Source organism: Pseudorasbora parva, chromosome 12 (genome assembly GCF_024679245.1).
Source record: "Pseudorasbora parva isolate DD20220531a chromosome 12, ASM2467924v1, whole genome shotgun sequence".
Lineage (NCBI taxonomy): Eukaryota > Metazoa > Chordata > Actinopteri > Cypriniformes > Gobionidae > Pseudorasbora > Pseudorasbora parva.
This window is the reverse complement of record NC_090183.1, coordinates 31,391,535-31,418,331: the sequence shown is the minus strand read 5'-3', so window position 1 is coordinate 31,418,331 and position 26,797 is coordinate 31,391,535. Positions and strand designations below refer to the sequence as shown.

Below are 26,797 nucleotides of genomic sequence, written 5' to 3'. Positions count from 1 at the left end.
AATACAAAAACACACAGACATTCTAGCCAAGACACAACATTAGGATAAAAAAGAGATTATAAGCAAGAATGCAAATTATACTATTTCACTTATAGAGTATTGTTCTTTCTATTAAAATGAATTCTGATATTATTACATTCTGCCAAAAAAAGTGTTCAGTGCATGTAAGTGGCATCCATAAATGTCTATATTGTATCCATTTTGAGCAATGATTATAAAATGTGATGAAAAATGTAAATGTTTCTCTTCTGTGAGCAAATAGGCAGGATGTGAGTGTGACCTGTAAAGGTGACCTACTATTCGTGGCTGATACTGTGAACCAAAGGTGACTGCACACAAAAGCAAGAAGACCTCCGCCTCAGACAGCACTTCTAAAAACAGTAACACATTAGAAAAGTCTGGGCTAAATCAGCACTAACAAATCAACAACTGGATTCTGCTTTATTATCTGTCCCTTGCTCCTGGAGTGGAAAACAGGAAAGTCAGAACAATGTCATTCTGAGTCAGCTTCGATTGTGTGATGTTATCAAGAAACAAACATGTGCTCATTTCAAAAACCATCCATCCACAAATTAGTGAAGTGTGCAAAGATGGTGTAAATGAGTCTGTAGACGTGCGGCGGTAGGCTTTTCCTTTGCAATTAAACTCGAAATGACTGAACATTTAGACAAAACATAGTCAGGGATTGTTTCTCATTTCCTGGCTATGACTGATGTGAATAGTTATAAGATGCCTACATCAGAGTGGAGCTTATTCATTCACTAGGCAAATATGACCATAAGGATGACAGTAATCTCTTTTCTTTATTTAAGGTTTGGTGCCTTAAGTGATGGGGAATATTAAAAACACTATGGCCTGGTTTAACAGACAAGGCTTAGACTAAAGACAAAACAGTGGCACTGACATATTTTAAGATATGTCAGTGCAAGTTGTTTTCAGTTAAAACAGCTCAAACATGCATTTTAGTCTGAGACTAGGCTTAAAAAACCCCATACACAACAAACTGCGATATACTGTGTATTCTGATACCTTTCTATCAGAACCAGCATTAACATCTTAAGCAATTTGAACTACAGTAGCTCGTCTGTTTGATCGGACCACACGGGCCAGCCTTCACTACCCACGTGCATCAATGAGCCTTGGCCACCCATGACCTTGGTCACCGGTTCACCACTCTTCCTTCCTTGGACCACTTTTGATAGATACTGACCTCTGCAGACCGAGAACACCCCACAAGAGTTGCATTTTTGGAGATGCTCTGACCATCTAGCCATCACAATTTTCCCTTGTCAAACTCGCTCAAATCCATAGTTACCCATTTCTTCTGCTTCTAGCATTGGTTGAGAACCAATGAGGTTCATTCTAGTGTGTTACGCAGCATGCTTGAGCTTCTGCAAGAACCAATGAGGTTTGTTCTCATACGTCAAGCAGGTTCGGTTGAGCTTTTGTTTATGTTCGCTGATCAATGTTTATATGTGAATAAACACCTAAATTAAATCTGTTCATCATATACAGCGATCAAGTATCTTCAGAAAATGTGGACTAAACTGCTCGATTCAAACAGATTCGTTTTTAGATGTCTTCATTAACATTTTGAAGCGCTAAAGTAGCTTGACTGTCAATGAAGGGACAGAAAACTCTCAGATTCCATCAAAAATATCTTAATTTGTGTTCTGATAATGAACAACATTTTACAGGTTTGGAACGACATGAGGGTGAGTAAATGACAACAGAATTTTCATTTTTTGGTGGACTATTCCTTTAAAATAAATTCTAGAATTTTATAAAGTTATTAATGTGCTGCTAAAGAATGTATAACTGTTATTGCTCTTACTTGGGGGTGTTTTGACTGGTAAGAGAAACAACCACCTATTAATACCCTTAAAACCACCCACTACAGTAATGTTTTGCACAGGAGAAACATCTAAACATTGAAGTTACATAAAGACTTGTGGATCCTTTACGTGTGTACTGGCCACCAGTGTGTGCACTGTCTCTTGACCTCAGGGTGAAAAACAGCAGGACAAATGTTTTGGGTCTTTGTCCAGCAACAAGAGCCCACGCGGATCAATGAGCCTTGGTCAACCATGACCCTATCGCCGGTTCACCACTGTTCCTTCCTTGGGCCACTTTTGATAGATACTGACCACTGCAGACTGGGAACAACCCACAAGAGCTGCAGTTTTGGAGATGCTCTGACCTAGTCATCTAGCCATCACAATTTGGCCCTTGTCAAACTCACTCAAATACTTACACTTAACAATTTTTCCTGCTTATTACACAACAACTTTAAGGACAATATGTTTACTTGTTGCCTAATATATCCCACCCACTAACAAGTGCCATGATGAATAATAGATCATCAATGTTATTCACTTCACCTGTTATAATGTATTTAAAATTGCATTTATATTGCATTTCAAAGTCTGTACACTGAGCAACGGTAACCATGTGGAATAATACAAAAATAATAAATGCACCTTTAGTTTAGTAATGGTACTATAAAATATGCATTTGAAAATTTTTCAGTTTACCTATTGCTCCTACATGTTGTCGTAACAAATTTGAATTTTGTTACTTATTGTCATTTTTACGTTTTATTTATATATATATATATATATATATATATATATATATATATATATATATATATATATATATATATATATATATATATATATATATATATATATAACATTTATTATATATATATATACGTATATACTTTTCAGTTGAATGGGTCTTTGAATGGTATTTTCATTAATACGCATAACAATTTAGACCCAATGTAAACGACTCCTTCTCTCTCTCTCTCTCTCTCTCTCTCTCTCTCTCTCTCTCTCTCTCTCTCTCTCTCTCTCTCTCTCTCTCTCTCTCTCTCTCTCTCTCATCCCTTACGCCTCTTCCTTCCTTTCCCACCCAACGTATGACTGTGGAGTAGGCAGAAGAGTTTTCAGCATGTGAACAGCACAGATTTCCACGCGTAGAGAGAATCAGTGATCGTAGAAATGCGCAATAACGCGTGGATAAATCTGGCGAGCTGGAAGATCCCATTGGAATGACACATCCTGTATTTGGCTCATTTCTAACGGATTATCTGACATAGAATACAAGACTACAGTCATGCTGCATTTAATCTGCTTTTTGTATCTCGTCGACATTTCTGGTAAGTAGGCTACCGTAGTGCCAAAAAAAGAGTCGTTTTTTCCCTTTGCGTTCACTTAATATCACAGTTATAAAGTTGTCAGTGTACTTCCAAACCTCGCAACAACAACTACAAAAAAGACTAAAATACAATATACTGCAAATCAAAACCATATTCATTTAATATCAGATATTTTTTAAATGATTTTAATGATATGATATATGAAATGGTGACTAAATCCAAATGAGATTTGGATTAGATTAATCTGATAACAAAAAAAAAGATGCTAACAATTATAAAATGGCCATACAACAATAAATGTTATTTATTTAAGTTCCTTCACTTGGTATCTTTGCATAATGATGAAGGTGTATGCATAGCTAGCTGTGCTGAAGGAATATAAGCAGTTATTTCTGAAAATCTGTTCATGTGACTTCGACTTCCTGAATACAAATAATTATTGATTGATTGGTATGAGAAGCTCAGCAGTCGATGTCAGAAAGGCAATCTCACAGGAGCTGTGTAATTGCAAGGTTTTGAATCACAAGTTGAATTATGCAATTATGGTTGTTTTCACTAGCAGTGGTTTTGCATGTTGGTTTCAAATATCCAGATCAAGCAAAACCATTGTGCCCTATATTAAATAATTTTGTTCAACAGCCTGACAATACACTATAAAACACACAAAATACTTTTGGCAATTTTATGCTCACAATAGACAACACACACACACACACACACACACACACACACACACACACACACACACACACACACACACACACACACACACACACACACACACACACACACACACACACACACACACACACACACACACTACAACTACTGTACATTGATTTGGAAAGGTTAAACTATTGAATATAAAGAAGTAGATTTAACTGAAAATTGTAACTGTTAGGAAGGCTCTTAGGAAGGCAGCCGATAGGAAGAAGGTTTTTTCTTTATTATTATTTAGAAATGTCAGGGCAAGCTGTCACTATTTTATTTTTGTCACAATGTTATAAATGTATATGACAATATTATTATTATTATTTATATTTTTGTATGGTTCATTGTAGTTCATTTTTGGTTTACTGAGTTTGGTTAAGCTGTATGAACTGTAGCAACATATAGCAACAATATGTTAAATAGCAGGTCAATGTGTTTTCAAACATTTTTCTTAGCCAACAACCGTAGAAATGTACAAAAAAAAACACCTTTAGTTGTAGCCTAGACTTTATGGAATGTGCCTATATAAAAATTGACTTTCAAAAATAACCCTGCCCTGAGAAATATTCATTGGAGGAATTAGTGTGACACCTAGCCTTGGACTTCTGAACGTTATTTCTCACATTAGATCTAATGGTATTCATGGTGGAATGGTGGCTTTGTATCTTCCTTGTTTCCTGATATTGTTCTTGTGTTGAGAAGGGCACAGTGTGGCAGAGAGCCAAGAGGAAATGTGTCAAAGCAGGAATGTGGATGTTCTACTATATCGTGGCTCCATTATTGCTGTTATTTTTGTTATCTTAATATTAATAAGCTGGAATCTACTGAATAAATATAATTTTCATACTTAAGTGATAAGAATATATACATTTTCTGATTATTTTATTTAATATCAATTGTTTTTTAGTTTTATTAAATGCATTAATCTGTATGAAATGTTTCCTCTACCAGATGCAGTTATGGATCTCACCATGACCTCTAATATGGCCATATCTGCTCATCATTTCCAACTCTCCTGCATTTATGGAGAGCGTGACACAGACGGCATTCAACTGAGCATCAAAAAGGACAACAGCATTGTCCGTCGTGCAGATATTCCTAATTTTACTGTGCAGAGGCCACAGACTAAAGAAGTCGTGGCTAATGGATTTACTGGCTTTGACCACAGTGGGATTTTCTACTGTCACTCAAAAAAGGGCTCTGACCAACCTGCCAGTGTTACACTTATAAACAACTACAGCAAAGGTATGGTGACCAAGTCAAAAAAAAAATCTAACTTAAAGGGATAGTTCACCCCAAAATAAAAATTCTTTCAAAAGAATATATTCAAAATAATATTTCAGCAGTTTTTTCCCTTAACAACGAGAGTCTATGGGGTCCAAACTAACGCTGGATCCCACTGACTGACTGTATGGCCCAAAAAACAAAAACCCTTGAGACTTTTTTAAAAATGCCTGTGTTCTGCAGAAGAAAGTAAGTCATACAAATGGACTGCATTTATATAGCGCTTTTATCCAAAGCGCTTTACATTTTTGCCTCACATTCACCCATTCATACACCGACGGCGATGTCAGCCATGTAAGGCGCCATCCAGCTCGTCGGGAGCAGCTGGGGTTAGGTGTCTTGCTCATGGACACTTCGACACTTGGTCAGGTGGAACCGGGGATTGAACCACCAACCTTCTGGTTTGTAGACAACCTACATGAACCACTGAGCCACTGCCGCCCTGATACAGATTTGAAAGTACATGAGGATAATTAAATGTAATATTATAAGTAAATGTTATACAAGGTCACTTTGATGGGAGGGCTCCAAGCTCGGAATTTGGCCCGAACCCAGAGATAACTTTCTGCAAAGTCAATAGCTATAGACCTCCAAACTTTGTGTGGCCTTCAGATTAGCTCAAGAACAGTGCGTAGAGAGCTTCATGGAATGGGTTTCCATAGCCAAGCAGTTGCATCCAAACTTTACATAATCAAGTGCAATGCTAAGCGTTGGATGCAACACTGGACTCTAGAGCAGTGAAGTGATGAATCATTCTTCTCTGTCAGGCAATCCAAAGGAAGAGTCTGGGTTTGTCGGTTTCCAGGAGAATGGTACTTGCCTGATTGCATTGTGGAACATGTAAAGTTTGGTGGAGGGGGGGTTAAGGTGTGGGGTTTTTTTCAACGGTTGGGCTTTGCTCCTTAGTTCCAGTGAAATTAACTCTTAATGCTTTAGCATACCACACATTTTGGACAATTTTGTGCTCCCAACTTTGTGGGCCCTTCCTGTTTCAAAAAGATTGCACACCAGTGTACAAAGCTGGTCTATAAAGACATGGATGAGCGAGTCTGGTGTGGAGGCAGTTGACTAGTCCTGACCTCAACCTAACCTTTGGGATGAATTAGAGCGGAGACTGTGAGCCAGGCCTTCTCGTCCAACATCAGTGCCTGACCTCACAAATGCGCTTCTAGAAGAATTTACCATATACACACTCCAAAAAGTTTATGGAAAGCCTTCCCAAAAGAATTGAAGCTGTTTTAGCTGCAACTCCAGATGAAAACCTACATATTAAGAATAGGTCATTAAAGTCCATGTCCATGTAAAAGCAGGCATCCCAAAACTTTTGCCAATATAGTGTAGTTAGGAGTGAGGAGGGTGGTGGATTGATGCTGGAAAACTGTCGTGGGACAGAAGTAAGTGTGCTGTATATATACCTCCTATTGTGTTAATTGAGTTGGTTAACTGTGTTGGTTGATTATGTGAACGTGCTTCTCCCGAACATTGTTAATAAAAATTCATAATGTGGGTAAAACATTTTTGAATGAACTATCCCTTTAAAACCTAAAGACTTTGGCAAAACCAATCAGATTGAAGAAAAGATACAAAATAAAATAAATATGATGTCATACCAGAGTACTATTCTTATTATTATGTCTTGTTAGGTCGATTTAGACCTGTGAGGGTCACTCTAACAGCCACTAAAGGAGACACAGTGCATCTAATCATGGGTGTCATTAAGGAAGAAAAACGAGACATTGCTTGGAAATTTAATGGTCAGTATAACTTTATATATAAATTGTAAAGAATAAGATTATATATATATGTGGAAAAAACAAAAGGGTTCCAGCATATTCCTTGCATAGAAGTACATGGATAAGCAATTTGAAAGCAAGTATTTTTTATTTTATTTTAGGTAACTACTATTACATGACTCCTGTGGCTGATGTTCAGAACAGTACAGCAGTTCTGGATCTGGAGGAAGTTAATGAAAGCAATGCAGGGATTTACAGTGCCAGCTATGTTGGGGACAGTGCTCTTTATAGTGCCTGGATGCGTCTCATCGTTCGTGGTATCCAAATCACTATCATATTCCCTATTTAGATTCAGGTCTTTGGATTTTATATAATTTTGCTTGATTTTCTTACCTGTGTATTTTCCAGAATGCCCAAATAACAAATGGGGCTCAGACTGTGACAAGGACTGTCCCGAATGCTTGAATGGAGGCGTATGCCATGACAAAGATGGAGATTGTGTCTGCCCTCCAGGGTTTATGGGAATGCGCTGTGAGACAGGTAAATGAAAACCATTTCTATGAAACTGATCATTCATGTCAGCAGAGACTGTCTATTTAAAAATTTAAACGTACAAATCTTTTTTGTGATTTTGGTCTTGCAGCCTGTCGTGAAGGAATGTTTGGTCGGAACTGCCAGGAATCTTGTAAGTCAGAGAAGGGATGCCAAGGATTGAGTTTCTGTCTCACTGATCCTTACGGATGTTCTTGTGCCAGCGGCTGGCATGGAGACCACTGTCATGAACGTGAGTCTAACATGAGATCCCTTTATATAATAACTGTTCCCTCCATGTATCATCTGGACCCTGAATAAAGGATTCAGTTCTGAATTGAAGTTTAAACAGGTGCTGCTGAAATGTGCCAGTAAAAATTTAGCTTTCATCAAACTGACCAAGAAAAATATTTCTTAGTGCTCTGTGCATTTGTTCTAGTCTTTGTTGAAGCCAGTTTCCATCTCAGAGTAAAAAAAGTGAGTGTGATCAAGTTTAAAATAACAAATCTCACTGTCACACTGTAAGAAATAGTCACACTCTGAAATATAAAATGCTAATCACAGGAAACAAAGTCACAATTATGATAAATAGTCCCAATACTGCATTGTTAGATTTAATCTGATATAAAATCAGATTGTGTGATATATAAGAAAATAACTGTAATTGTGAAAAATAAAGTCATAAGAGAAATAAATCTACAATTGTGAAAATAAAGGCGCAATTAAGATAAGTTACAATAACATACAATAACATAATGTGAGATATAAAGTCACAATTATGACAAGGTTGTAGTTGTAAGATAAAAAGTAACAGTTGTGAGAAATAATGTTGCAGAACACATCAGGAAAAACAGGCTTCCATACTGTGAGTTACACAACCACGTCTTACACTTCTTGAGGTCAAAGTTTAGGCATTAAAGGGTTAAGGCCTTTGCACACTGAATCTGTAATTCGCATGCGAAATTTACACACGTCAAAAAATAAATTCAACCTCACGTTATGTCAATCACACTTGCACACTGCCTCAAACTTTCATCCGTCAAAAAAACCCCGGAACAGGTTCGATTTTCTGCATTTTCTCATCCGTAAAATCGCATTTTGAGAGATGTTTTGACTCACTCAGAGCCACCATACATATTATTCTAGCAAAAATACTACAAATATTATTATATCACAGCTATAATAATTATAGCACATTGTAACGAACTGCTCTGAGACAGAAGGTTGGGTTGAAGATCCAAATGCAGTATTTATTGAAGGGTAATCCAAAGTCGTAGTCCATAAAACACGCAAAAGGTCATACACAGGCAAGCAGTCCGAAAAGGCAAACAAAACAGAAGTAACAAAAGGCTAATCCACGGAGCAGGCAAGAAATCAAAGACCAAGATACATGAAACCAGGGAAACGCTCAGAAATGCAGTTGTTACACTAAACAAGACTTTGCCCTGAATGACTGAGTGAACAAGGTATAGGTAGAGGTAATGAGGTGATGAGACATAGGTGTAAACAGTGAGTGCTAATGAGTCCTAGGCAAAGGATTATGGGTAATGGAGTTTGTGATGGAGTGACAGTCCGGGGTGGAGTGCCCTCTGGTTGTGATCATGGGCACTCACGCTGGTGAATTGTGACACACATCAAGTCTCTGTAAAGCTGTGTGTGTGATCAGATCCATAGACATACTGCCAGCCTCTGTTCGGGATCAATTGATTCACGGAAATTAGTGGTCTTCTTTTTAATATGTGGCTCCAGGTATGTGGCTAGCAAAGCATAAAACTGAGCCACTGACACTAAAACTTTGAATTGGTCGGTCTGGATAATCCTGCTTGATAGGAGGGGAAACTCTCCTCTCTACGTGATCGCAGGAGTGAATGAACACAAAATCTCCTCAGGACAAACAAATCATCCTCACTAGACGTCACTTTGTCTTGTTTTGCGTTTTTTTCCATATTGCATTCATTGATATGGTGTAAGGTCTCTGTGCGTGACGAATTTTTAGGATCACAAATACGAAAAAACGCATGCCAAAATATCAGACTCAGTGTGCAAAGACCTTTAGTTCACCCAAAAATGAAATTTATGTCATTAATGACTCGCCGTAATGTCGTTCTACACCCATAAACACAATTTAAGATATTGTATATTTAGTCCGAAAGATCCAAGTGTAGGCACACTATACAGTCCATGTCCAGAAAGAGAATAAAAACATCCTCAAAGTAGTCCATATGTGACATCAGATAGTTAATTAGAATCTCTTGTAGCATCGAAATTGATTCGGATCGCTAATGTCACGTGATTTCAGCAGTTTGGCAGTTTGACACACGATCCAAATCATGAATCAATAAGCTGATTCGTGACCGTTTGAATCTTTATTTGAGGTTTGAAAACAAATGCGGAAGAGAAGACGTATGAAAACAAATGCTGAATAAAGTCGTAGTTTTTGCTATTTTTGGACCCAAATGTATTTTCGATGTTCAAGAGATTCTGATAAACTAAATGATGTCACATATGGACTACTCTGATGATGTTTTTATTCCCTTTTTGGACATAGACAGTATAGTGTGCATACACTTAGATACCCTCTCAGACTAAATATAAAATATCTTAAACTGTGTTCCGAAGATGAACGGAGGTCTTACGAGTGTGGAACGGCATTAAGGTGAGTCATTAATGACATAAATTTTATTTTTGTGTGAACTAACCGTTTAAAACATTGAATTCTTATAAAATGCCTGTTTTTATGTTTAATTGACTTTTCAATGCTCTTATTTTCATAGCCTGTCCTAATGGAATGTATGGTGCTGACTGTCTTTTAAGTTGCAACTGCAAGAACAAAGGCAAATGCAATCAATTCAGTGGCTGCCAATGTCCTACAGGCTGGAGAGGGCAATATTGTGAGAAATCGGGTCAGTCTTCAAGACTTTTCCATCTGCTCTAAAATCTATTGCGTTTGTTCCTCTTGGCGGCGTTTGTCTAACCTTATCCCACTTTCAGATCGTGCACCAGAGATTTTAGACATGGCCAGCAACCTGGAGGGAAACTTGAACTCCAGCCACAAGGTCACATGCTCTGCAACAGGCCATCCGCTGCCTAATCATATGAGTATTGAGCTACGCAAGCTGGAATGCACAGTTCTTAAGGTGAAAGAGTCAAAAGTATAAGAAGTTTGTTAGCTCTTTACTTAAAGCTTTTATGTATAATGCATTATAAATGTATTCATAAGGTACATTATAATGCATTATATATTTTCGTAAATAACTGTAACCAAAGTCAAAATCCATTATACAGTATATGCAGATTCCTTGTTACATCTGAAACTGGTTGTTTGTCATATGTTTTAAAGCATTATATGTTCTAAAAGCGTACAATTAGTATTATAAAGTATTATAACTGTGTATGCAATTATCTATGAGACCATACAGTGCATAATTAATTTGTTAAAACACATTTATAATGCATTATATATAAAGGCTTTAAGTTTTGCAAGAGTAATCAAAAGTTTTATATGATGTTTAAAGAAAGAATGCTTATGAAGTGAAAAGTGAAAATCTTTTTGATTATCTGCTGTTTTTACTCATTTTTAGGCATCCCACACTACCGTGGACTCCAAAAAAAGCACAGCTCACTTTGAGATCCCACGGCTGTCTGCAGAGCATAGTGGTTTGTGGGAATGTCGAGTCTCCACCAATGGCGGCCAGGATTCTTTCAAGTTTACCTTAACTGTGAAAGGTGAGATTCGTTTTTTTTTTTTTTTTAATTGTTTGTTCTAGTGGTTTTCTCAAGCTAAAAGACCCTTAAATTTGCACTTTGTTGTGAATTAGAGCCACCCTACCCAACCACCGCTCCTAAACTGCTGTTGAGAAGTAGCAAACAACTGGTTGTAAAGCCTGTGGACACTTACAAGGGTGATGGCCCCATTATTTCCACTAGACTGCTTTACAAGCCAGTGGAAACAGAAGACTCCTGGTCCTCCATCATAGGTGAGGAATTGTAAATTACTTCTGTTTTAAGGAATTCCTACATTAGTTTCATCCTCATTTAGCATCACATCAATATATTATGTATCATAGACATAGAGTATAATAATTATTTCTTTTTTTTACTAAGTGTATGGCAGTGATCAAATCACATTACCGAACCTGAAGCCCTCAACCAGATACCATGTGCGTGTACAACTCACTCGTCCAGGAGAAGGAGGAGAGGGTCCTCTGGGTCCAGAGGCAATCATGGAGACTGACTGTCCAGGTGAGAATCAATCAAACTAGAACTAAAAATGACTTGTTTGTAAGGAAAGATGGGGGAAATGTCCCTCTTAATAACATATTTACATATGAGTTTAGCATGTAAAGGGTGACTATGTAATGGACCACTATTAGAGTAAGATGGCCCCCTACCTGTGGCACAGAAAAACTCCAGTAAACCTGTCCCTACTTTAAATGTAAAACATATCTGATAGAAAATACATGATAAATGAAATGTAATTAATGCAATTATAATAATTATTAAATTAAATAATTAAAAACATCAGCGTCAAAATGCCACTTTTTAGGGGGACATCTTAACCCAGGGGAAATGACCTCATTATCATATTTATATAATATCATAGTATTTATTACCAATTTGAATCATCTTTTATTTTTTTGTTAAAATGTTAGTAATTTTCCTATATGCTTTATTTTTTTTTTTTTTTTTTTTATATATAAGTTGTTTTTTTCTACTTGAACTTAAAATGTATTTCAGTTACATGCCAAGACAACATTTCTTATCTATTTATACCAGATTCTTATATTTATAAAATATTTGTATCTTTATAAATAATTTTATTCTATTGCAGCTTTCTTTTTAATTTCCCAAAATATTTTAATAGTTTTAGTTAACAATAACAATATCCTAACTTTAACACATATTGGCCTGGTTTCACAGACAGGGTTTAGATTAAGCCAAGATTAGGCCTTAGTTCAATTAGGACATTTAAGTATCTTTTACTGGTGTGCATCTTGACAAAACAGTGGCATGGACGTATTTTAAGATCAGTGCAAGTTTCTTTCAGTTAAGACAGCTCAAACATGCATCTTAGTCTGGGACTAAGCTTAAGCCGTTTCTGTGAAACTGGGCAACTTTTTTTTTTTTTTAAGTGAAAATTGATTGTACAAATCCTAATGAATTTCAGGATCCACAAGTACCTCATTAAAAAATGTCCATCTAATATTTGACATAAAATAAATTCCCTGATCCCATTCTCAAATGAAAACAATTAGATCATTTTTAATCAAAACTGTTTAGAAGAAATAAACTGATGTTCAGATGAAAATATTAATAAGCATCTAAACATTAAATGTGTTCAGATGAGATTAAGTGACATCTATGAGACGTCTAGAGAATAAATAAAGGTAGGGGCATCTTCCCTCGTCTTACCCTATATTAAGAAAAACAGTGGGATTCTGTAGGTGTACATGGAAGTTTGGAATCTAGAGAAACAGACTGGAAACAAGTTTTTAGAAAAACAATATCTTGACTGTTGATTTTCAGTCTATTGTGACTGAAGCACTGACTTTGAGAGCAGTATAGTTTTTACGTAGCTGAGCTGCGGCACACAGCTTCTGATTGCGTATTCTGTGTCGCTAGAGCCCACAGCCAGGCCGGAGATTGATTCCAACTCATTGGAGGGCCGTAATGCCACCATCAGGTGGTCCCTGATTGGCAGGTACCACAAGGCCACTGGCTTTTTAGTGCAGCTCTACGGACCACATGGAGAGATGCTGTGGGAGGAAACCACCTTGCTTAATGTGCTCTCCATCAAGCTCTACAATCTGGAGTACCACAGGGACTACCAAGTGGTCGTCCGGCTGGTAAACTGCGGCAGCCATGGGCCCCCTTCAAAACCACACCATATTCACATCTATAAGCAGGGTAACAGAAATCTTGCAAGTAGGCGCAAGTAGGTGACTGACTATAAAATAGGACATGAATGTTAGACAGGGTGTGGTAGAAGGGAACAAACAAAAAGTGTGTCAGTGTGAAATTAAATTTTAAAGGCAAAATTGCGTATGATCTCTCTCTCCAGGCCCCTCTTCCCCACGGAATGTTCAGGCAGATTCCCTGTCCATTAACGCAGTCAGGCTTCGCTGGCAACCCCCCGATGACCCCAATGGAGGCATTGTGAAATACAGCATTGAGTACCAGCCAGTAGTCCAGGGCAGCTTGCACCCTTGGGTGGACACAGACGATGGCAACACAACCACAAAGGATGTGACATCCCTCAATGGGAGCACGTTGTACCAGTTCAGGGTGAGGGCTTTCTCCAAGGCGCCAGGGGAGTGGAGCAAGTTCGTAGAAGCCTGGACACTTAAAGATGGTAAAAGACCAGAAATAATTAATGGGAGAAAGCCTGCTGTAAATGCGTTCCTAAAATTCACTTACACTTACTTTATTTCGTATCATTCAGGATTCTCCAGCTTTATTCCCACCACTCAGCATGTTGGACGGCCAATGGCTGAGGATCATCAGCTTCTTTGGGCTGTGGTTGGGTCAGTGGGTGTAACCTGTGTGACCATACTTCTGGCCCTCCTGGCTCTCTTCTGCATTCGTAAATCTGTCCTTAAACGAAGACGGACATTCACCTATCAGTCTGGATCAGTGAGTGGACACTTTATTATTTTATACTATACCCTTATGCTTGTTGTTTATGTACAATGGCAGCAAAATAGACCGATTTAGACACAATTCATACTTATAAATGTTGAAATCTGTGTAGACATAAACTTTATAATTTAACGCTTCATCACTTTGGGATAGTTGTGATAACACAGTACTTAATTAGTACTTTTATTAGCAAAAATGCATTAAATTGATCAAAAGAGACGGTAAAGACTTTTACATTGTTAAAAAAATCTTTTTCAAATAAATGCTGCCCATTTTAACTTTCTATTTAATGTATCACGGTCGCCACAAAAAAAGTATCACGGTTTCCACACAAAAAATATTAAGCAGTAAGCACCACACCCCCACCCTGATTTCAGCTGAGGGGAACCCCTCCTGGACCTGGTACCCCCTGATACCATAGATACGTCCCTGCATATATAGCCATATAATATTTCAATCATACTGTATTTTAAACAATAATAAATAATCATAAATGTGTTGTATTATAATTATATTTAATGACTTTAAAGGTGTCATGAACTGGCTTCTTTTTTTTATTTTTATGCTGTTGGTCAACTAATGACGTGTCGTGTGGTTTTTACATTCAAAAACATCATAACTAATAAGTAATAGGCTATTTTCTACACTGGTTTTGAGGGTGTCTTCTAAACGCTGGGTTTTGATGGGCGTGCCGCACTGGAGACTTGGAAGTAAACGCCCATGGCTAGGATTGGATAGATCCTATGTTGGATAGACAGATTAAGACTGTGTTCTTCCACAACCAGGAACAGCGCAATATCTTCCTATCCTCTTCAGCATGTTTACTGCTGCAGGCTGAACAGCTCTATTGCGATCTGAACAGCTCCAGGAGTCGGTGGGCAGGGCTACTGAATTAGATGTGCTTATTATTCTGTAGAGGCGGTGTTTCTACACACGATGACGTCAAGATGTGCACATGATCGTTTTCTGGGCCTAGTGTCAATAAAAGTTTTTCTTTGACTTACAAGGAAGTTTTCAGCTCTGAAACTTACAGGATATTCTTATATTTCCATGACCTTTTATATATCAAAAGCTCAAGGGAAAGTTGATTTCTCAGTTCATCACCCCTTTAAGTGTATTCAACTATTATAAGTATTATAAGTACTATAAAAATAATAGTTCTTTAAATCTGTTATAAACATCAACACATGCAATTTCAGGGAGAAGAGACTATCTTACAGTTCAACTCAGGGACTCTCACACTGACCCGACGACCAAAGCCTTCCACTGAGCCCCTCACCTATCCCATACTGGATTGGGAGGACATTAAGTTCGAGGATGTCATTGGAGAAGGGAACTTTGGTCAGGTCATCAAGGCCATGGTCAAAAAAGACGGCATAAAAACGAGTGCTGCGATAAAAATGCTCAAGGGTAAGGAAACAAGCCAACACTGCATTGTTAGCCAAGGTCTGATTTTACATGATTGTAATTTTGTGTGTTCGTTTTTTGCATCTACAGAGTTCGCCTCAGAGAATGACCATCGAGACTTTGCCGGTGAATTAGAAGTGTTATGTAAATTGGGTCAGCATCCAAACATAATTAATCTCATTGGTGCCTGTGAGAATAGAGGTGAGTGTGCCACCTGCTGGTATTACATATAATTATGGTCAGACAGTTGACAGATGGTTGAATATAAAAATTCTAATGGTGTTTGACATAGCAATGTTAAAGGTGTCATGAACTGGCTTTTTACATTTTTTTATGCTGTTGTCTGAGGTCTGGTGGTTTTTACATTCAAAAACATCATAACTTAATAAGTAATAGGCTATTTTCTACACTGGTTTTGAGGCTCTCTCCAAAACATTGGGTTCTGATGGGCGTGCAGCACTGGAGACTTGAAAGTAAACGCACACGGCTAGGATTGGATAATGTTTGCATATTTAATGAGATTCCTGTCGGATCCAAATCCAGCATCGACCGGAGATTTGTTTACAAACGATCCCGCAGTAGCCTGACAAGCCAGACCCACATCAAGATGTTTGGTCTGGAAACTCACCATAGACAGGGCTCAATCCGAGGGGCGGGATAAACGGTTGTCTTTCAAACTCCCTCTGCACGCGATAGGATAGCACTACACCAACCAGAGCAAGGAAGGTGAAGCGGATAGATTAAACATTCGCCGTATCCGGTCGGCTAAACTCCGAACACATCTTCCCTTTTTAAGAATGACTTCAGTGCCGCTCTTTGTTCTTTTCTCAGAGAAAAGCTTAACTCCAAGTCTTCGAGAGTCGCGGTCAAAGCTGATTCGAAAGACCGCCACCGTTCGCCAGTTTCTGTGTTTACTAGAAGCACGCAAACTCAACTCGGTCGTTGTCATTATGGCCCCGCCCGCCGACTCTATACACGACGTGATTGGCCCGTCCAGATTGTGAGGAATACAGCTCAGAAGGGTATTGAGAGTTCCTAGACGACACTTGCGGGCAGATTAAATTTGCTGCCACTAGGGTGCGTCTAGATTTCTAGGCTAATCCCGCAGTGAACTGAAGTGAATATGTCACTTCACTAAAAATAAAGTTCAACCACACATTCCTAATATTAGGATCCGAAGGAAGCTTATGCAGCAACTGTGTTCTTCCACAACCAGGAATAACGCAATATCTTGATCTTCCTCGGCATGAAATTGTTGACCAGCTAGCACGAGCCCTCCATGAGTCGGTGGGCGAGGCTACTGGATTAGACACACTGTAGATTCTGTAGAGGCGGTGTTTCGTCGCGCACTGACGTCAGTATAAAGCACAGGAGCGTTTGCTGAGCCTGGTGTCTATAAAAGCTTTTCTTTGACTAACAAGGAAGTTTTCAGCTCTGAAACTTACAGGATATTCTTATATTACCATGACCTTTTATATATCAAAAGCTCAAGGGAAAGTTGATTCCTTAATTCATGTTTTTCCACACCCGTAACACCTCCGTTCATCTTCGGAAAACACAGTTTAAGATATTTTATATTTAGTCCGAGAGCGTCTTACGGGTGTGGAACGACATTAGGGTGAGTTATTAATGACATCAATTTCATTTTTGGGTGAACTAACCCTTTAATAACGCTTCATATAACTTTTGTCAAAGTAGGCCTACTTTATTTGGTGAAATGTCATGTGTATGAATTTTTCTCTAGTGCAGACATGTGAATGATTCTGTTATCCACAGGTTACCTTTACATTGCCATTGAATATGCACCTTACGGGAACCTTTTAGACTTCCTAAGGAAGAGTCGTGTCCTAGAGACCGATCCTGCCTTTGCCAAGGAGCACGGAACTGCCTCCACACTCACCTCTCAGCAGCTCTTGCAGTTTGCTGCTGATGTAGCAACTGGCATGCATTACCTTAGTGACAAACAGGTATAAAAAGTTGGTGACACTTCATTTTACAGTGTAGTTGTTTTACAAGTTACATGTAGTTACTGTATAAATAACTATACATTATGTATATATGCATGTACATAATGACATGCAACTAACCCTAACCAAACCCCATTCCTATCCCTATATAAAAAGTGTCATATTCAGGAGCTGTGTACTAGAATACATATGTATATGTGCACAATTAATTTATATACACACTCAATAATTGTATTATATTTATTGCCAGCAATGTTGCAGCTAGTTTATTCAGTAGGTTTTAATTGTAAATAGTTTTCTTAATTATTATTAATAATATGTTTTTTAGGGGGGAGCCGGGGAGGAGTTGTTATATGTCCTAATTTTGTCTGTTTTTCTTGTTTGCATGTAAACAGTTCATCCACAGAGATTTGGCAGCCAGAAATGTACTTGTGGGAGAAAACCTAATTGCAAAAATCGCTGATTTTGGCCTCTCTCGTGGTGAAGAGGTGTATGTCAAAAAGACAATGGTGAGGACTATATCTATAAGATGATAAAACTAATTTCAATCAATCAATCAATCAATCAATTTTTTTTATATAGTGCTTTTACAATGACGATTGTTTCAAAGCAGCTTCACAGTGTTACAACAGGGCAATATTGCAACAAAATTTGATCTGGCTGTACAGTCGTTCTGGAGGAAACAGTGATGTTATCAGCTTATTTTAATTTATTTGTCTTTTCTTATTCAGCTTTTGAGTGCATAGTGTATCCACCCTTTATGTTATCAATCAGGTTCACTCTAAGTGGACTTAAATATAAAATAATTTGACTGAAATGCAAAAATTACTCATGAAACTGGTTGAAAGTTGCTCCTTCTTTGTTTTAGGGAAGACTGCCTGTGCGATGGATGGCCATCGAGTCACTAAACTACAGTGTCTACACCACAAAGAGTGATGTGTAAGTGCAATCAAAGATGTTTTTTTTTTTTGCAGAGATAAACATTATGAACATCTCATGCCTTATTACCAAAATTTTAAATGACTGTCAAAAGCTTTAATTTCTACTTAAAGAAAATGTGAGGTAAAGAAATTCATTGTCTATCAAATATTTAAAACACCAAGTGCTATGCCATCTCCAAGTTTCAATCCAAATTAACATGACTTCATTGTTTTCAATTTTTAGTGGGCAACTGATAAATAAGCAGCAAGGAACTGATAACATGAACCAGGAAGCTCAAATATAGAGTAGCATGTTCCACAGGAGACCACAGTGCCCGTCAAAACCACCATTTTTTACACACTCAAGAACATTGCACACTGAATATTTCGAAAACAACATGACCAAGATGACATACAAAGATAGTTTTCACCATTAGATTGGCATGTTATTGAGTTCCCACAAAGCCTGGAGTCAGATTGCCATAGACAGTGGTTCCCAAATTTGGGTAGGCAAATACATTCTACCCCATCTTAAAATAGCATTAAAACGAGCATGCATTTCTAACAGTGTAAAAACAGGAAATGGTGGTGTTGTAAAAAAAATTACATACATGATATCTAACAATCAAATGAAGGTCTAAACTGACTGCATCCACACAACCAGTATGCATATGATAGGTTGCATGCAGAGTATGCTGCCTGAAGCCTGTGTATACTCACCACATCCACACGAGCATGAAGATGTACGACGGTCCGGCACAAAATGTGTGGGCGGTCGTGCGTGTTGATAGCAAGAGGCCACATTTTGCGTGGCAAAATCTTTCCGAAGATGCACAATTTTGACGCTACATTACTGCCATTCTCCGCAATGTACCCATTGTAAAAGTGGGGTTTTAGCACTTGCTAGCATGAAGAACAAATATAGACAAAAGCGATTGATTTAAGACTCAAACTCTCTTCAACACAAACATACCTTGTGTGAGATCTTGTTTTAACATTGATAATATATTATACAGTGGGGCAAAAAAGTATTTAGTCAGCCACTACTTGTGCAAGTTCTCCCACTTAAAAAAATAAGAGAGGCCTGTAATTTTCATCATAGGTACACTTCAACTATGAGAGACTAAATGGGGGGGGGGGGGGGGGGATCCACATTGTCGGATTTTTATAGAATGTATTTGCTAATTGTGGTGTAAAATAAGTAGTTGGTCAATAACACAAATTAATCACAATACTTTGTTATATACCCTTTGTTGCCAATGACAGAGGTCAAACATTTTCTGTAAGTCGCCACAAGAATTTTACACACTGTTTCTGGTAGTTTGGCCCATTCCTCCATGCAGATCTCCTCTAGAGCAGTGATGTTTTGGGGCAACACAGATTTTCAACTTCCTCCAAAGATTTTGGGGGGTTGAGATCTGGAGACTGCCTAGGCCTCTCCAGGACCTTGAAATGCTTCTTATGAAGCCGCTACATTTTATTTGTACCTGTGCTCTTACCTGTATAACAACTTAATAAGTAGGAAATATACATAAATTGTTATCAGTTTACACTGCATAAGTTATGAATTATATATAGATTAATCCTTATTAAAGGTGTTTACTGAAGTTATTTACTCAAGAGCAGAGCATATTTAGTGAATTACTTTTGTTCTTTACATTGTCATTATAAGTGATTACTGTCACTTTAAAATATCTTCCGCTGTCGCACATGATGAAGTCGCAGTTACAAAACGTGTGACTGTCCCCCACCTGCTCCTCTTCAGAAAATTAAATTCGCTGTCCCATTGATCAAGGTATTTACACGAGGGTTTGGGTTTTTTGGCAGGAGTGCCTTCTGTCTCTATCGTTAGTTACGTCCATCATCCGTCTCTGTGTAGGCTACTGCAGATGGCAGTTATCGCAGTTATCGCTAGTTACAGAGCTCAGATTGGAATTTTTTTTTTTTTTACTCCGGTATTATTATTTTTTAATAACGCAGGTTAAAATACAGGAGATTTACGGGAAAATACGAATACGGGAGGACGGCGGGAATGAAGGGTAAAATACGGGACTTTCCCGGCCAAAACGGGATACTTAACAGGTATGCTGAAAGACCGCAGGGGGACATATCTGGTACTGCAGGATTTGAGTCCCTGGCAGCGTAGTGTTACTGATGGTAGCCTTTGTTACTTTGGTCCCAGCTCTCTGCAGGTCATTCACTAGGGACCCCGTGTGGTTCTGGGATTTTTGCTCACTGTTCTTGTGATCATTTTGACCCCACGGGCGTGGAGCTTGCGTGGAACCCCAGATTAAGGGAGATTATCAGTGGTTTTATATGTCTTCCATTTTCTAATAATTGCTGCCACAGTTGATTTATTCACACCAAACTGTTATTCACATCAAGAAAATGACAGGCATCTCTTATCTGCTGGAGAAGTGGAAGAACTTGCACAATTGGTGTAAACTGTAAAAAGCAACTGTAAATTGGCCCCACTGTAAAAGCAATAATGCATTTTTCCAAAATATCCAATCGCAAAGGTGACCAATTTTATACAACAGTTCAACAAACAAAAAGAGAATATGAAGTGACATACATTTTAAACACAGTATTGACAATAGTTTGCTCTGTTTTGCAACTAAATAACAGTTCCCACAAAATCCGTAGCAGAACTGCAACACAGAGGTGTTTCGTAAAGGAATCTGCAATTTTAAACAAATTGGGAGAATCAATGATTCAATGACTTATTCATAGGCTGCGTCTGAAAGCTTAAAAATGGTACCTTCGGATGACGCATTCCAAGGTAGGAAGGCATAAAGGCACATCCAATGTTAGCTTCACATCCTGTCTCCTGAGGACGCAGCTATAAATATATTTGCTTTGATACTGAATGAATGAATGATTTGATGACTCACTCATTAAGAGTGACTTAAAGTATAGGATCCAATAGTGCTGTTAACCCCTAAAACTGTTAGGGGTTAACAGTGCAATAGTGATGTATTGGGATACATATTCCTGCTGTTTCTTGTACCATGAGCACAGTATCTTTTAAAAGGATAGTTCACCCAGAAACTGTCATTTGTCATTACTTACTTCCCCTCAAGTTTGTCTAAACCTGTATGAGTTTCTTTCTTCCATTAAACACAAAAAAATATTTTTTAAAGAATGTTGGGTGTACCAGACAGTTGACGGCACCCATTAACTTCCATAGTAGGAAAATAAATACTATAGAAGTCAATGGGTGCTGTCAACTGTTTACCAACCTTCTTTAAAATATCTTATTTTGTGTTCAACAGAATAAAGAAACTTGTGCAGGTTTGGAACAACATGAGGGCGAGTAAATTAACATATTTTTTGGGTGAACTATCCCTTTGTCACATAACTATCTAACCTTTTAATAAAAATCTATTGCAAAGGCATTGTCTTTTTCCACCATCAGAAATGTTACAGACTGTAGCTTCTTTAATCTTCATCTTTGGATTTCAGGTGGTCTTTTGGAGTTCTTCTGTGGGAAATTGTAAGTTTAGGTAAGTTTGTTCATAATAGTTAATGAATTGTCTAGTGCCTGGATGCATTATAAAGATTTTTCAGCAAGATGAAGACTATTAATCTGTTCTTCTCAAGGTGGGACTCCATACTGTGGGATGACCTGTGCTGAGCTCTATGAGAAGCTTCCTCAGGGCTACAGAATGGAGCAGCCCAGGAACTGTGATGATGAAGTGTAAGCACAGATGTTCATGTTTTCTAGTAGTCATCTTCCATATTAATCAACTGTAGTTGTATTAATAATTATAATTCCTATATATATTATCCATACAGGTATGAACTTATGAGGCAGTGCTGGCGAGATAGACCCTATGAGCGACCACCATTTTCACAAATATCTGTCCAGCTCAATAGGATGCAAGAGGCACGGAAGGTAAGGAAAGCAGTTTGATGCTTGCCCATGTGCTGTAAAACTCACCACCATGATTATTTGTTGGTGGTTACCAGGGAATTGCTGTGTGGTTAAAGGTGGTTGCTAGGTGGTTTAAAATCACAAAATTAATACCACAAACACTCGTCATTGAGCTTCAATAGTACAGTCTAAAAGATTTGGGTCAGTATGATTTGGCTCGGTACAATTTGTTATAAAGGAATACTCCACTGTTTTTAGAAATAGGGCTTATTTAACTTTTTTTTCCTACATTAAGATATTTGGGCAAATGCATTTTTCTCTCAGTTCATTGTTTTAGTTTGGCAGGGTCGCCGCTAGCTTAGCATAGTGAATATATTATACACTGTAAAACATTATTTAGAAAAAAAGTTACCTGGTTGCCTTAAAATTTTGAGTTCATTGAAATTGACATTTTGAGTTAATACAATGAACATTTTTTGAGATTTATTAAAAAAAATTTAAAATATTAATAAAAGATTTTGTAAGCATATTGGGTAATTGTGTGTGTTTTATTTCTGATGATTTATCAAATTTTAAATGTGGTTCAGATACAAAAATATTTTGAGTTTCTATTTATTAAACAAATTTCCTTCATTGTATCAACTCAAATTTTTTATTTCAATGAACTCAACATTTTAAGGCAACCAGGTTACTTACTTTTTTAAGTTAAACCAACAAAAAACAACCAACATTTTTTACAGTGTAGGGAAGCACAGGCGAAGCACTGTTACTTGGGTGCAGAGATATCACGCAACACATTGCGATTGCTCAACAGCCAGAGGACTTGAGGATGAGTGTCGTGAAATCTCTGTGCCCAAGTAGCAGTGCTTTGCCTGTGCTTCCCCATAATATAGTCCCAAGTCAGTATCTGCCTAGGAAATCGCCTAGTCTTAATCTGCATCGCTATTTGTACTCGTTGTAAATACGCAGGGCACAAGAAGTAGTTAGGTGGGGGTTTTTTTAATCACTTTTACTCGGGACATGCTAGCTAGCAACATCAGGGTTGCCAACTTTTAAGTTCAGGTTGGAGTGAGATTTTTGGGGGGCCGGGCGGGGGAGGGGGGGGGGTAATGCTTTTGATCTTGATTCAGTATCAGTTTATATCTAGTATATATACTGTACATAATAATATGTTTGTTTTGGCACTAGTTTAAAGATTTCTTGGGTCAAATTATATGTGCCATTCCTTAATATTCACTTGTGACTGCTTATATAAGTATCATTATTCATTAAAAAGATTAGGATGCAAGTTATTTAAGTTTTGAAATTTCACATTTAAAGAAATCTAGTGTTTGATCATCATATCTAAATATTTATTAGAATGCAAAGACTGCAATATATTTTTGAGCAACTAGATTAGATACATGTATATTTATTAAAGAGCCATAAGGCACCTAATGGCATTACAAATAAACATTAATATTTTTTAGCCACAAAATGACTCTAATTTGCCTCTTTGAATTGGAATTCTCTATTTTAATATTAATTACTACACTAATTGTTATATAAATTTTAGAAGAAATACAAATATTAGAAGAAAAATATTTTAAGTGGTCATTTATTGACAATAATTGTTGCACAAATGGTATTTAGTACCAAAAGATCTCCTCAAAATATTCAATAAATATCATTTAATGAGTATGAGTGTGACCTATTAGTGTATTTTTTTTTACAGTCTATGCCTATTAGTAAGGAATACCTGAGGGCTAAATACAAGAATAACATTAATGTTATTCACTCTCCATAAAAAAACTATCCTGTAAATATGGCTGACTTAATAATCAATAAACACTAACACTATGCTGTACTGTTTACCAAAACTTGCAGCAAACATCTATATGGTGAAACTGTTGTGTATCCGCTTAAGCCATTTTAATGCATTGGCACGGCGCTAGAAGTATTGAGCGCTCATGGGCCACGTGACCAGCGCGCGCCGCAGGGAGACGAGAGCCTGCAACTCCGCTTTTCAACGCCTCTGGCTTTAACATTGTGCCACATTAGCGCCAAAACGCTATTTATTGTTTGAATTTCATTAAAACACATTTAAAAAAATTAAAGCTTATAGCTTTGTTTAATATCAAAAGCAGGTTTGGCAATTTGGCGTGAGATTGAGTTGGGCGGAGTGAGAGCGTGAGACAGAGCCTGAAAGCGTGAGAATCACGCCAGATGCGTGAGAGTTGGCACAACATAGGAATCCATTCATTATGCTAAGCTAAGCTAGTGTCGACCCTGCCAAACTAAAACAATGCATGCACTGAGACAAAAATGCATTTGCCCACATATCTAACTGTAGGAAAGAAGTTGAATAAGCCCTATTTCTAAAAACAGTGGAGTGTTCCTTTAATTTTTTTAAAAGTCTCTTATGCTCACCAAGGCTGCATCTAATATCAAAAATACAGGAAAAACAGGAATATTGTGAAATGTATATTCAATTTAAAATAACTGTTTTCTATTTTAATATATAGTCTTTAGTGGCTATGTTTCCAAAGTTGCAAATTTAACTTGCAAAATTTTTATATTTCATAAAACATTTGAGAATAAAGCAGCGTTTTCCATCCCAGTTGTGTTCAAAAGAACAAATTCACTAAATATCTGTAATAAAAATGGAAGTTGCTGCAATCAGGGAAGCAACTGTGGCTTTTCCTCATCATGACTTGCATCTTCGAGAACGCAGACGAAATGCAATAAACGCTGTCATGTTATCTTGTGTTCAGATGCCTGGTGTTTGCGAACGCAATCGTGTGAGACACTTCTGTGAGGTCGTTATATTAAATCCTTCTGATGACAAAGTTTGGCTAAGGCATTTTAAAATGATCAAACCAACATTTGCTGTACAATGACATTTTTGCGGAGGTTAGTCCAGTTATCCAATCAATCACATCCACTGTTGAGGAAAAATCCTGCACTTTTTGCTGCACACTGAGGAATTTATTTTGCAGATGTGTTTCCATTTGTGTTTATGTGCATATCTTATTCGAGAAACAAATGCAATATCTCAAAATATGTAAGTGGATTCATTGCTAGTGTCACATTATCCTTCAGGAATCATTCTAATATGCTGATTTGGAGCTCAAGAAACACTTTTATTAATGTTGAAAAAACTGCTTAATATTTTTTGTAAAAACCGCAACCCCTTTTTCAGGATATTTTGATGAATAGAAAGTGTAAAAGAACAGCACTTATTTTAAATAGAAATCTGTTTTAACGTTATAATCAATGTATCAATTTAATGCATCCTTGCTGAATAAAAGTAGCCTGGCTCTGCCCTCCTACGTACTTCCGCTCAATTTTTATTTTCTAGTACTACTACATCTGGGACTGCGGTGTATTCTTAGGTTTTCGCCGAACAAATTTTTACCGGTCCAATCAGCGAACAGAGAGAGTGGCTGAGAACGATGACATTGATGTTGTGCGCTAGCTTGAGTTGGAGTTCAGTAACGGCAGCGGAGAACAATCTTTGCTGGGGTTTGTTGGTGGCCATGATGTTGTGGCCCTCCTTCCCAACAGGGTGAATTCGGGAAAAGTTTGATTTTTAAACACTTGTCAATGGAGAGTGGCCAGACTCTATGTACAAATTAAATGTACGAGAGTCTGGTAAGACCAGGCTAGAATAAAAGTGCTAATTGCTTTCAAAAAAAAATCTGACCACAAACTTTTGAACAGTAGTTTACATTTCATGTCAATAGTACATATACAAGCACTAATTCAGGTCATTTAGGTCCAGTTGTATCTGCATGTAGCAATCCACCAACCTCTATCTCTTGTCGTTCATCCAGGCCTATGTCAACATGGCTCTCTTTGAGAACTTCACTTATGCTGGAATAGATGCTACAGCCGAAGAGGCCTGACTACGAGCCCCCCCAGACCCAAGAAGGGTTCACAGCCCAAGGGAGGCTCATCACAGTAGGGCTTCGCGTTACTGTCACTCCCCTGTGGCCAGGTTCCATCGTTCAAAGAGATACTCCACCAAGACCACATGGCTATAGAGAACAGACTGTGAAAGGACACTTAAGAACTGTGACTCGAAATTCTGGAAGGACTCGTATCTCAGAACATGTTGGCCTTGGATTACTCAAGATGAACCTACAATATAAACTACAGATGTAGCACACTGGGTCTGTGGGGATCTGGACCATGCGTTGAACTATTTTCCCATCTTTTTATTGGGAAAATCATTATGTAAGGTTGTTGAAATGGACATACATCAAATGTAGTTCATTCCATGGACAAAAGCGCCAGTATTATCCAATGTAGCACTTGAGAAAGCAATGTATTGTCCTTACTGAAACTTTTTTTCACCTTGAGTGAGTTCTGTACATAATGTGTATGTTGTTTATCAGACCGTAAAAAGCCACTAAAGATTTTTAAGCTCTTTTTTAATGATTCTATTTACATATGACGTATGTTGACATTCTATATCCAACCTATAACCACTTAAAGAACGTTAGAGAATGTTTACTTTGATAAATAAAGCATCATTGTGGTGACCGGACTCATCACAGAGGCATTTGGAGACAACTGTA

The 26,797-nt window shown here is 37.7% G+C and overlaps 1 protein-coding gene across 3 annotated transcripts; it reads left to right on the top strand.

Annotated features, from left to right (window-relative positions):
- Nucleotides 1-2,828: 2,828 nt before the first annotated feature.
- Nucleotides 2,829-26,637, top strand: tie1 (tyrosine kinase with immunoglobulin-like and EGF-like domains 1). Of its 3 annotated transcripts, none has more exons than XM_067459865.1 (23): nucleotides 2,829-3,166; nucleotides 4,829-5,122; nucleotides 6,805-6,915; nucleotides 7,056-7,211; nucleotides 7,303-7,434; nucleotides 7,538-7,678; nucleotides 10,200-10,328; nucleotides 10,417-10,562; nucleotides 11,007-11,151; nucleotides 11,244-11,402; nucleotides 11,530-11,667; nucleotides 13,048-13,350; nucleotides 13,487-13,777; nucleotides 13,868-14,058; nucleotides 15,264-15,474; nucleotides 15,562-15,672; nucleotides 17,248-17,438; nucleotides 17,834-17,947; nucleotides 18,307-18,377; nucleotides 21,824-21,864; nucleotides 21,962-22,058; nucleotides 22,157-22,256; nucleotides 26,051-26,637. In XM_067459865.1, exons 1-23 carry the CDS (start codon nucleotides 3,124-3,126, stop codon nucleotides 26,120-26,122), a joined length of 3,387 nt encoding a protein of 1,128 aa, XP_067315966.1. In that variant the 5' UTR covers nucleotides 2,829-3,123; the 3' UTR covers nucleotides 26,123-26,637. The 3 variants fall into 3 exon arrangements, with proteins under 3 accessions (XP_067315966.1, XP_067315967.1, XP_067315968.1); XM_067459866.1 differs by having other exon boundaries at nucleotides 2,831-3,166; nucleotides 13,048-13,332; XM_067459867.1 differs by lacking the exon at nucleotides 13,048-13,350 and having other exon boundaries at nucleotides 2,835-3,166.
- The last annotated feature ends 160 nt before the right edge of the window (nucleotides 26,638-26,797 follow it).

What these genes read in the sequence shown, in the direction of transcription:
- tie1 (XM_067459865.1), top strand. Translation starts at nt 3,124, where the DNA reads ATGCTGCATTTAATCTGCTTTTTGTATCTCGTCGACATTTCTG. An exon ending in GGGAATGCGCTGTGAGACAG is followed by an intron (nt 7,435 to 7,537) that starts GTAAATGAAAAC and finishes TTGGTCTTGCAG; the next exon opens with CCTGTCGTGAAGGAATGTTT. An exon ending in CATGGAGACTGACTGTCCAG is followed by an intron (nt 11,668 to 13,047) that starts GTGAGAATCAAT and finishes CTGTGTCGCTAG; the next exon opens with AGCCCACAGCCAGGCCGGAG.